The sequence below is a fragment of the Sander lucioperca genome, chromosome 21 (genome assembly GCF_008315115.2).
Source record: "Sander lucioperca isolate FBNREF2018 chromosome 21, SLUC_FBN_1.2, whole genome shotgun sequence".
Taxonomy (NCBI): domain Eukaryota; kingdom Metazoa; phylum Chordata; class Actinopteri; order Perciformes; family Percidae; genus Sander; species Sander lucioperca.
The window spans coordinates 17,935,732-17,948,720 of NC_050193.1; the positions used below are offsets into that span (position 1 = coordinate 17,935,732).

General features: G+C 41.8%; 1 protein-coding gene across 1 annotated transcript; it reads right to left on the minus strand.

The window, feature by feature from the left end:
- foxj1a (forkhead box J1a) lies at positions 1-7,040 on the minus strand. Its single transcript, XM_031318728.2, has 3 exons — positions 6,635-7,040; positions 5,290-5,887; positions 1-3,222 (listed from the first exon to the last, which is right to left on the minus strand). The coding sequence occupies exons 2-3, from the start codon at positions 5,836-5,838 to the stop codon at positions 2,362-2,364; spliced, it is 1,410 nt and encodes a 469-aa protein (XP_031174588.1). The 5' UTR covers positions 5,839-5,887; positions 6,635-7,040; the 3' UTR covers positions 1-2,361.
- Between the last annotated feature and the right edge of the window lie 5,949 nt (positions 7,041-12,989).

Genomic DNA, 12,989 nt, shown 5'->3' on the forward strand with positions numbered 1-12,989 from the left:
GATGCAGATGCAGTTTTCTTTTATTGTCAAAGAAAAGTGAAAAAAGAAAAACAGGAAAGTAAAAGAATGCATACAGTGTCTCTGACTTGACAGAACAATCATGAGGTAAAACGCCATTGTTATGCTTTAAAAGCGTTGTTTGATGAGCGGACACACAAACGTTTCATGGGAAAGAGTCCTTTCTCCCGTCAGAGTGTATTCACACCTCATAATACACAAACTAGTGAAACTGGTGTCTCTAAAGTAAACTGCATAAAGAGACGCCTACAACTGCAAGTAAAATATAACAAGTATCGCTGTACATTGATTGCACTTTCACACATTTTAAAGGAAAACAGGAGCAATAAGTATTCGCAGTGATTTGGATTTAGTTAACCAACAACACATATCCAAGCTGCATCAGATCTTTTGTTTTTTTAAAAAAAAAAGACATTTCCTCTTTGTAATAAAAAACACTGCCACCCTGTCGAGTCCCAAGTGTTTTTCTTGGCACATAGAAGGTCAGGTATTCATTTACAGGCACCGTGGCCTTTTTCATAGTGAGCTTTTTAAGGTCTTAATAGTTCTTGGTTGGAGAATTTTGCCTCAAGCTGTTTAAAATTTTACACTGCTAAGTATCAAAGAAAGTGGTTACTAAATACTACTTCTACAAGGAATATTTCAGTCTGATATGAAATAAAACATCTCTGTTCACTCTCCCTTGAAAAAAAAAAGCAACTTATCCTGCCTAATAATTATTAATCTAGTTAAACTGTTACTAATTATTTTTGAAAAATGCATACAGAGAATAGTTAGTACCAAAACCCCATGCAAAAAAACAACCTAATAGAGTAAATCACTCCTACATCAAACATCATTTGGCAAATATGTCAATATTCATCATCATAGTGCTGCTGTCATAGTATTTACATATTAAAAACAATTCTCAGCAACTTCTCTGTCAGTAGTCGTGTTTCCATACATGTATTTTAAGCATTGCATTAGAAAAGGTGTATGAAAAAAAAAAATGTTCTTCCTCACTCTTGAGATGGTTTTGCCTTTGTGGAAAAACAGTTGATGCTCTACATGGGACAGTGAAACGCCTTTGCCGAATAAGTTCTGACATAGCGAGCATTTAACTCACAGGACTGATCAGCTGTTTCCACTGTCAGCTTCTTCCTGGATATTCCCGTAATGTGTCTTCGTCTCCGGACAGCATGAAACAGAAAAATTAAAACCAATTTCTGAAAACCTCTCTCGTAGATGCTATATAGCCAAGGCGACTCTTTTTGTTTCTGGTTAGCAACCTCCACTTGTTCTACTCTGTTTGCTGGCGGATTACAGCCTAACTACAGTGTAGCCTAGTTCTTTTTCGCACTAAACCAGTTGATGGAAACACGCTTTCACATTTCTATTTTGCAACATTTGAAATCCCCTTAAAATTTGCTGGACGATTGAATGGAAACAAGACTAATCATAGCCTTGGCCTTACACCTGCTGACACCACTGGGTTATTACTTCCTATTTAAAAACTGTGGATCAGTTGTTGATCAGTTAGGCCTGATGTACAATAAACAAAATTATGATATAAACAAAGACCATGATGTGTCATTCTGAAGGCCTGGTAACACCCGCATTTAAAAGAAAATTTAAATGGAATCTCTCGCTTTGGTGACATGAATTAATGCAAATATATATGTAATAACATATTTCAATTTGCATCATTGACCAATAGCAGGACATCCTGACGGAGTTGACTTTGAGGGAACAGAGAGCCAAAATGGAGGAAGCTATCTTAGCTTATTAGCTGTGTGTTACCATTCAGTTTTACTGAAGCTCCTCTGTCAGAGTATAAACTGGTTTGCTATAGACTTGCTAACAGTGGATGTATTATACACACTGGATACCAGAGTCCAAGATGGTGTCCATTTAATTGAATAACAATTGATTGCAGAGAACAGCCCATAAAGTGTGGCCCAGTGCACATGCTCATGCTGTCTTGATACATCTATGTTGCTAACTGACAGTCACTACGTCACCAAGCTTCTATAACCAAATATTTTGTGAAGGCTGTTTAACTTTTCTGTGCCCTCTCTGGTGTGACCAAGCCCTAATTCTGAAAATCAGTTTTCGTTTGTCTCCAGTCATTTCATAGTATGATAGTTTTGTTTTCCCCGTGATGATGTGAACTGCTGCTGTACACTGTGGCATTTTGTTCTCAGTAGGCATTGGGAATGTACTTCCTGCATGAATCAGCATCAAAATGTAATTCTAAAAATACTTTAAACATATCGAAAAACACAAAAAGGGATGCTCGAGTGTAAAAAACAAAGTCTGTTATTCCTAAGTGAGTTTTCAGTGTGAAAGAAGACCAACTATTCCTCAAAGGAGGTTGTCAATCCGGGTGCTCGGGTCTCCCCCTAATGAGTCTCCGAGGTCAAACAGCTGGTCCAGGTTGACGGTGGAGCTACAGAGGAAATCATTGCGACCCTGTTCCTCCTCTTCTGGCCAGGGGCTCTCCAGGAAGGCGGTGGCGAGGAAGGTCTCCTCATCAAAGTCTGACACGTCATTATTCCTTCGGGTCTCCACCAACACGTGGATGTCCGCTGTCCCTGCGGGGGCTTCGACAGGAGAGATGTGGGTCCCCCGCACTGTCAGGTCCTCCTCTTTCATGATGGGGCTCAGAGCTTCGCCTCCCACCAAACTGAGTTCCCCGCTGAGGGCCGAGTCCAGCAGGGCATCCCAGTCAAAGTCCCCTTTCAGAGGTCCGATCTCCTTCTGTTCGTCCGTGGAGAGAAGTGGGGAGCTGGAGCGCCGGGGGGCTTTGGCCCCGCCATTCCTTGAACCCAGTTTCCTCTTGTGCCCACCTCTTCCCCTCAGCACCGGCCAGGACCCCAGCATGGTCCCTTCAGCCAGATGAGGGTCCCAGTTCTGGTCGGCGCCAGTAGCCTCTTCGAACTCCTGGAGAAGCCGCTGTGACTCAGGGTTGATGCACAGGCCATCCTTAACTCCTGTTGGGCTGCAGGGGCCTCTGGACTGGGGCTGCAGGTTGACCCTGAGCCTGTTCTGCAGGGCCGGGTTGATCTGGACCGGTGGCATCCGCTTCTTCTTATAGGCGCCGCTCAGGAGACGCTCAGCGTACTGCGGGTCAATCTTCCAAAAACCACCCTTCCCTGGCTCGTCCTTCTGCCGCGGCACCTTGATGAAGCACTTGTTGAGCGAAAGGTTGTGTCGAATGGAGTTCTGAAAATAGAGAATCATGTCTTCACATGATGCTGGTTTCATCAAACAAAGCCTTAATTTGGACACCACCTTAAAGGAATGGTTTTAATATTTTGGGAAATATGCATGTTGTATACTATTCTTAGATGTTCCGATTAATACCACTTTCATGTCTATATGGTAAATAAGAAGCTACAGCCAGAAGCTGGTTAGCTAAGCTTAGCATAAAGACTGGAAACAGGGGGAAACAGCTAGCCTGGCTCTGTCCAAAGGTAATAAAATCCACCTAACAGTACAGCTCACTGACTAACATGTTATATCTTCTTTCTGTTTAAACATGAAGTGTAAGAAGTTGTGGTTTACCAAAGCAAACCAAACTTTACTTAAGTGAATCTCACGGGACATGAGCAATGTGAACCTGTCTGGGTGAAACCAGTATATAGACGGTTGCTATGGCAATTGGAGGTGCTATTGCATCGGCTCACTGGAGCATGGACACAACAGGAATTTAGTCAGGATTTAATTTGTCAAAGTCTGGTCATTTCTTAGTGGGGCTATTATGGGTTTTTTGTAATTCTTGCTGCTATAGCCCCACATTTAGTGCCCCCTATGACATACTATGAATACTCCAGGACGTCACTGGGTCAAGAAATAGTTTGACGCATAACCTCCAATATAACCACAACTTTTTTACACTTGGGTTTTTGTACGGTGTAAACAGACAAGATATTACATGTTAATCAGTGAGATTTTGTGGTGCTGGTAAGTGGATTCTGTTACGCTAGGCTAGCAGTTTCCCCCTGCTTCCAGTCTTTATGCTAAGCTAACTATGCAGCTGCTGGCTGTAGCCTCATATTTACCGTACACAGACATGAGAATGGCTTCAATCTGAACATCTAACTCTCTGCAAGGACGCAAATTAGGCCAAATGTTGAATTATTCCATTAAAGAGAAGCTACCTTTAAGATGACTGTGCATCAGCCTGTATTAGGGTATAGAAAGTAGAGATGACAGAGCACCAAACATCACATTAATGCACTGTGTATCCTTGCATTCATCCCACTGCCCCCCCTCCCCCTTCTTCACTCAAGTCTACATCAGAAAGCAGTGACCCGATGAACTTTGTTAAATATTATCTGCCCCGTGTACTGCTTTACAATAACAGAATGCTCTGAAACGCCTGAGCCAGACACTGAAACACGGGAGTGCAGCTAACTGCTTCATCAATCATTTATCCAGCTAAATTAAACCTTTTTCCTGAAAATTCCTGCCCTTTGGAGGGAGAATCTTCTGCTGCCTCTCCTCTTCGTCCTCCATCACTTGTTTCTGCTCAAGGAAAACCAGTGCGCAAAATAAGCAATGTGATCAAAATAAGAATCAAGAGCATTGTTGTTTTCTATTAAGGCTTTATGCAGCTGAGGGAAGTGAGGGAAGTGTTGTTGGCCTCTGGAGTTATTAATTACCACCAGCTAAGTCACTAATACTTCAGAGTGTGGCAGCATGACTCTCACTATTTTGGATTTACTTCTACTGTACTTTAAATAGAAATAATTCGAGTTCCCAGCTGTGATTTGACCGCAAAGAAACTCATTTTCATACAATGGAAATTGTGTTTGAAATGCAAATCCTTTAACTGTGTGTGGGGGGTGATTTGTATGTGTGTGTTATTTTTACAGTCTATGGTGTGTATGTGTGTGTGTGTGTGTGTGTGTGTGTGTGTGTGTGTGTGTGTGTGTGTGTGTGTGTGTGTGGGCTTGTTTAACTATATTCGTGGGGTCCAAAAAACGGGAGTCCAGTATACTTGTGGGGTCCCGACAGCTTTGTGGGGCCAAAATACTGGACCTCACAAGTTTAAAGGGCTGTTTGAGGGTTAAGACTTGGTTTTAGGATTAGGGTTAGAATTAGGTTATGGTTAGGGTGAGGGTAAGGGTTAAGGTTAGGCATTTAGTTGTGGTGGTTAAGGTTAGGGTAAGGGGCTAGGGAATGCATTATGTCAATGACGGGTCCCCACAAAGATAGTGCCACAAACCTGTGTGTGTGTGTGTGTGTGTGTGTGTGTGCGCGCGCGCGCGTGTGTGTGGTCCATACCTGCCAGGTGGGGTCAGCGTGTCGGTAGTAGCAGAAGTTGTCGGTGATCCACTTGTAGATGCAGGACAGAGTGATCTTCGCCTTCTTGCTGGCCTGCATGGCCATGCAGATGAGCGTCGCGTACGAGTACGGCGGCTTGATGTGCGCGTTGGTCTTGTAGTCCACCTCGTCGGGGCAGTGGCCGTGAGCCACGATGCCGGGGAGAGACTGCAGTCTGCTGTAGGCAGCCGCCGTGGGCTTCCCCGGGGTCAGGGGCATGCCGATGGAGGCGGGGTCCCCGGCCAGAGGGGAGGCCGGGCCATCGGAGCCGAGCGGCTGGTGGCCGAACAGGTGCGGCTGGTGGTGGGCCTGCTGCGGCACGTTGGCACCGAGGATGGAGAACTCCTGCAGCCACTGGAGGCTGGTCAGGCTGTCGTCCAGGTTGACGGAGCTGCAGCTGCTGATGCTGCTGCTGTTGTGGACGCTGTCCCGCTCCTCAGCCTGGGCAGCGGCGGTCACCACCTCCTCCTCCAGCCCCACAGAGCCTTCGGCACAGCTCAGAGACAGCATGGCTCTCTCTCTGTCACCCAGCTCCTTCTCCTCCTCCCCCTGCCACCGCCTGACAGGACCGAAAATATATACACCCAACTTCAACAAAGTGCGAAAGGGCAGGACAATGGTTGCCCTATTTGAAAACAGAGCCCCTGTGTGTTGTGCGTAAAGTGAAAGACATTCAGATTTCCAATTCCCATTTAAATCCAGTAGCAAGACTGTCACCTGGATGGATGCATGTGTAATGAGAACATGTGGAAGCTAAAACTTGAGAATATCCTGAGAATCTTAAGCCCCTTGTCTCTTTTCAGTCTCCATGTCTCAGAACTTTCCTGAAAAACTCTAGTGCGCCATGACGCTCAGCGCAGAAAAAAGCGCACGTCATTACTAACGGCGTCTGAAGGATTTAAACCCAAACAAATGTATAACTGGTTAAAGAACTTAAACGTAAACTTAAAAAAAGACTATCACCTGTGTTATTATAATTTAAATGGATTGTGTGTGTCACCTTTGAGGACATTTGCACACTTAGGACGTTTTACGCGTAAAATCCGCATCTTTAGGCTTTAACTACAATTAAAACCAAAGTGCTAATTATTTTTACATTCAATATTTTAATGAAATTACATAATATAATATAGGCTAATTTTAAGTGTAGTGAAATATATTGTTTATTATTTAATAAACGTATTAAAATTAAACCGTTATAATTAAAGTTGACCCGATATTTCAGGCCTTGTGAACAGTTTACAAGTGTAATATATATTCAGGGGATAAATGACTGAATCTTTTTATAATAAAGTTAAAAACTCACCTTCTGTCTGCTGTTATGTTGAGTATAGAGACCTTTTAAATCCCAAAGGAGCAGCACGTATTGAACGTTCAGCCTCAGCCTGCTTGAGGTGCACCTGCTTAAACTTTAAAGGGAAAGAAAGATAAAGAGGAATTCCTGTGGACGGTGTTTGGCGCGGTGTTGGGCGCTTCTTCTGCTCTGTGGAGGTCTTTCTAACGGGTGTCAGCGGGCTACAGGATCCGTCGGGGAGCCAGTTTAATACCTGGTGCAGGAGGTTTGTCCAGCAACCATAGAAACGGTACACCCCCCTTGTAAACAGCTTCCCGGTCCTCCATTGGCCTGCTGGTTTCTATAGCGCTTCATTTTTAATCACTCTCAAGTCAACTGAGGCTGCTGCCGCGCAGGTTCTCAAGCTGAGGCCCGGGGACCCAACAGGGGACCTTTTTACTGGAGCAAACGGAGGATTACTGTAATTCTACAGTCATTCAACTCTAGATATTGAATTAATTTAAGGACATAAAAGATTGTGGCCTACATATATCTTTTATTTTGACATGTGTTGTAGTGAACTGCTGAATATGAAGGTACAAATGTCAGCAGCATTTTTTAAATATGCAGTGGTGGAATGTAGGTAGCCTGTCTCAGAGGCAAATACTGTAACTTTTTACTCCACTAGACTTCATTTATGTAGCAACTTTACTGTTTTATATTCAGATTAACATTTTGCATATTACTTTATAACAAACATATTGTTGAAGCTAAGAAGACTTCTGTACTTTTACTTAAACATGTTTTTACTGTAAATGCAGGACTTTTACTTGTAATAGAGTAGGCTACTTTTACATTGTGGTAAATGTAGTTTTGCCCGCTTGTCAGCTTGTTTGTCCACATTCTGCACACATAATGACAATAGGAGAAGAAAACCGTTCTGGCTTCATCTCTGAATATATTTATAAGTGACAAACAAAAAGTTGGACCCAGAGTTTGGACTTACGGGATGTGTGTGTGTGTGTGTGTGTGTGTGTGTGTGTGTGTGTGTGTGTGTGTGTGTGTGTGTGTGTGTGTGTGTGTGTGTGTGCAGGAATGTACTTTTGAAAGGGAGAGAAAGGCGAAACAAAAAGGTTTGGCCCCCTGAACGTTGTATTAGTGTGGCTGAGTAGTTTCCTGAGGCCCCTCACAGAGACAACTGTAAAGCAATAAAAAGGCATCCTCATCTCTCGAGTCCTGACGTCTCTTTAAAGTTGGACATGGAGCACCGAGCGCTTCTGACGACTGCTGCCTTTAACGGATCAAAAACTCCACAGTGTTTTATCTTCTCCGCTGATCACAGACACTGATCCGAGAGAGATTAAACTAATCAGATTTAACTTGACTGCTCTTGAGGTGGCAGTTCACCTCACTGCCGAGGTGCCCGTAAGCAAGGCCGTCCTCCACAGCGCTGCGGAGGAGGGTCTGGCTAGTCCACACAGCATTCCGGGATGGGAGAAAAACGTGCTGTGATTTATTGCCATTTCTTTAAACCAATCACAATCATCTTGGACAGCGCTAAGCACCAGGCAGAGCCACTGTGCCGCTGCAAAATAGCCTCGGGAAGGAACTTGTTTTGGTGCAACAGAAAACTCAGATTGGACCGTCTAGCTAGCTGTCTGGATCTACCCTGCAGAGATCTGAGGCGCAGTTAACAAAGCAGTTAAAATTACAACACAAAGAAAGCGTGAGGTAACGGACATCCGGCCGAAAAAAGCCAGCGTAATTTCTGGCGGCAAAGAAGCAATCCCGGAAGTGGGACGTCGTGGATACACTACCGAACCCCTAACTGCTCGAGGCGCCATCCTGTGAGGCAGCCCCCTCTCTCTGATCTTTCCACACATAATGCATGTGTACACCACATTTATTAGGGGTTGGGGAAACTGATACATCCTAGTATCGTGATATTTCCCATGGCAATACTGTTTCGATAAACGGAGTATTGATCTTTTATTTTAACTTTTTACACAAGGGTTAGACAGTGTTGGTCAGTTTGTCTGCTTGATAATCCCATTTTGCAGCAATAAAATTGCAGGTTGTTCTCATGAACCATTTGTACATATAGCTACGAAAAAGTATGTATTCCATGTATTTTTTGCTATATGCACCACAGTGACTGTTGCTGTATAACAATGCTGTGGTCCGTGAATGGGGGAGGTCGGGAATGTAAGCTGGGTCATAAAACACAGGGCTTTTTTCTAATCTTTACTAGTTGTTTTGGTGCCTAAACTATTGGCGCTGCATGACGCTCTTTTTGTCGGCTAATCTCAACTAGCAACGGCCTCTGAAACGACAGTACACTAAAGCCGACTCCCAGTAACCTTTTCTCAGACTATTAAACTTTACTGTCATTGTGGCCGGTTGTCACGTGACCAGCCAGCAGTCGCTGTAATTTTGTAGGATATCTTATGAATGGATGAGCTTAAGTTTTCGTACAATATTATACAAACCCGTTCAAGAAAATGCGTTGAAATTTAAAATGAGATGAACGTGAGTGTCTTTTTAGATAAAACAAATGTTGACAAAGTTTTCCTTTGGGGACATAATTTGAAGTTGGAAAATGGTAATAAATTGCAATGTATCGCAGAATATTGCAATATGTTTTAAATCGCAATGATATTGTATTGTGACATAAGTATCGTGATATAATATCGTATCGTGGGGCGTCTGGTGATTCCCACCTTACACCAACCTCCCACCTTGGTATACAGTATGGGTTCTATTTGGGCCTGTGTGTAAATATAGATATCAATATTATGTAATATTATATTATTAATATGCTGGATTAATCAATAATTAATTAATTAATTAAAGTATGCCTCCTTTTTTCTTAATGCTCTGTTACATTTAGTGTACATATTTGCAGAATTCTGAAGAATTCTGATTTGTTACTTAGATAAAAGTAATACAGCAATATAAAAATATAAAAAATACTACAAGTAAAAGTCCTGCATTCAAGAGTAGTCATTATGTTATTTATTGGATTATTATTACTAAAGGATCGATGTTAGAGCAGCATTTTTCTGTGGTAGCTGTTCAAGGTGGAGCTAGCTCTAACTACTTCATATACTATGGGGAGTTTGTAATATGTGACAGTGCATCATGTTTTATAAATTCTTCATATGTTTTGTATATCAAATTTTGATTTGTAAAGTAAAGCTGTCAAATAAATGTAGTGCAGTAAAAAGCACATTATTCACCTCGGATATGTAGTGGAGTAGAAGTATAAAGTTGTGTGGCCGGTTTGGTTCAGTGGGTAGAGCAGGCGCACATATACTTGGAGGTTTATGCCTCGACGCAGGATTCGAATCCGACCTGTGACAATTTCATGCATGTCTTCCCCCTCTCTCTCCCCTTTCTCACCTAGCTGTCCAGTCAAATTAAAGGCGAAAAAGCCCCAAAAAATAATAATTAAAAAAAAAGAAGTATAAAGTTGCAGAAAATGTAGTACTTCCAAAATGTACATAAGTACAGTGCTTGTGTAAATGCAATCTAGTTACTTTACAGTGCTAAAAGGAGGCAAAGACAAAGTAAATCAAACAACAAGGTCAAGATTAGAAGACATGCAGACTGGAGGTTCACTGGCTGATAGAAACACAATCAAACCAGTAAAACCAGTCAGCTCAGGAAACAGGTCCTTATTTCACTCCTGACGTCCTTGTTTCTGATCACAACATGCGTCTGTAGTCACGTCTCATTGTTCAACGAGACAAAGCCTTCAGACGGCTCCCAGCCCCCCCACACATCACCTCCAGCCGGGGTCAGAGCGGGAGCAGCCGACCACAGCAGCCTCACAGAGAGGAGAGAGGAGAGAGAGGAGAGAGGAGAGCGAGAGGAGAGAGAGAGAGGAGAGAGAGGAGAGAGAGGAGAGAGGAGAGAGGAGAGAGGAGAGAGGAGAGAGGAGAGAGAGGAGAGAGGAGAGAGAGGAAAGAGAGGAGAGAGGAGAGAGGACAGAGGAGAGAGAGGAGAGAGAGGAGAGAGAGGAGAGAGGAGAGAGAGGAGAGAGAGAGGAGAGAGGAGAGAGAGGAGAGAGAGGAGAGAGGAGAGAGGAGAGAGGAGAGAGGAGGCTCAGGGAGGCAGGGGGGTTACAGATAGACAGATGTAGATCAATGCATAAAAATATGAAGCAGACAAGTGTCTTTCTTAATTATATAAACGCAAGATATATTGCAGGCTCAGAGGGTCGATCTGCAAGAAACATAACAGAAGAAAAATGTTCGATTCTAAATATAAAAAATTGCATTTAATATTCTTACACTCATTTGAAAATTACTTACAACAAGATGACTTAAACAGTTGTAGCCCACAGAGTTCCCTGGTAATTAAAAGCTATAAAACCAGTTGAAATGCAAATACTTCTACACTATACCACTACAAATACAGGTCCACAGCCCTAAATGAGTTCACGTGTGCTCTATAACACATGCAGACAAAACCTGCTTGAATGATAAAAACAACCACGTACCTCCAAAGAGTCAACTTTTCACGGTGTCAGAAAAACAGCCCTGTTTTCAGCCTTGTGACGATACATTTATTAGTTGATCCAAAAGGCTTTTTAAAGAGTTTATTTTGCTTAAGTTTTAAAGGAGAGTAATTAGACTTTAAAGGAGTATGCTACAGCTAATGTTACTTACTGTTACCTACTTGTAAACCCTGTAAGCATAAGAGAGAAATGTAGGAGAATCTTCTCAACACATAAAGGAACACGTCATCCTTCAGTTTATCACAAACATTCAACATCAACACATCTGGAGATACATGGTTTTCACTGGACAGGAAGGGGGTTGAAAAAGCTACTGTATAATCTGTAAAGTAACTAACGCTGTCAGACAAATATAGTGGAGTAAAAAGTACAATATTTACCTCTGAGATGTAGCGGAGTAGAGATATAAAGTAGTATATTACATAGTACCTTGAACTTGTACTTGAGTAAATGTAGGCTACTTTGTTACTTTCCTCTTCTGCTTTTAGTTTGTAGTTTTGCACTGTTGGTCAGGCCTCACTTTGGTCAGGAATTATCAAAGTCATGTTCCACTTTCTTCTTCAATTTAATAGACAAGTGATCAATCATTAATTGAATTGGCAGGTTAATCAATAATTAAACATAATGACAGAAGACATACGGCAGCTTGAAATCAGTTTTATGAAGCTGTAGTTTGAGTTTTTTGAGAATGATTAAAATCTAATGAGGTCCTGTATACCTGCCCACTAGAGTTATATGTATGTATTACACATATATATATATGTGTAATGATTACAAGTCTTTAAACTGTAAATCTAGTTAATGTGACTTGTTTTGACCTGTTTTGTGTTCAGAGGTAATGTCAGCTGTTGCACAGACGAGGGCGTCAGATACCATTTAATGACAGAATGAAGTGTACTATCTGACTCAGAAGCTGTGTCTCAGTGGATCGATGTTTTTTCATATACCTTCATTGGAAAGTGATTTAAAGAAAGTGTATAAAGGAAATGTTAAGCTTAATAATGAGGTAACTACAAAATACCTTATTTGGCATCATAAGTGCCAGATAAAGACCATATTATACAGTGGTGCTCATAAGTTTATGAACCCATGCTAAAGTTGACTAAAAGGAGGAATAAAAAAAAATCTTTTTTTGGAAATTGATCTTAATGCCTTAATTAAAAAAAAATTGGAAAACTCCAACCTTTAAGGACACCAATTTCCTTTGTGAATGAATAATGTATCGTAAATAAATAAATGTTCTTACTTAAAATACAGGGGGCATAAGTATTCACACCCCTATGTTAAATTCCCATAGCAGATTTTTATTTTTAAAGGCCAGTTATTTCATGGATCCAGGATACTATGCATCCTGATAAAGTTCTCTTGGCTGTTGGAATTAAAATAGCCCCACATCATCACATCCCCTTCACCATACCTCCACATCATCACATACCCTTCACCATACCTAGAGATTGGCATGGATGTATTTCAGTTAGCCTAATAGCTGGTTTGATTTGCATTGAGAGATGATTTTATGGAAAGTACCCCATGCCAATCTCTAGGTATGGTGAAGGCTATGTGATGATGTGGGGCTATTGTAATTCCAAAGGCCAAGGGAACTTTATCAGGATGCATAGTATCCTGGTTCATAAACTTATGTTCACAAACCAAACAATAAAACGATTAATGGAGAAAAGCATCAGCAGATTAATCCAAAATGAAAATAAGCATTAGTTAATAGTTCAAAATGAGCTCCAGCTCAACCAACTACAAAGGTTAAATCCTGCATTTACATGAATGCACGAGTAATAACAGTCTACTGATATAATATATAATAGTATAACTGTCACAGGGGACATTTTTATACTACCTTTTCATGATAAT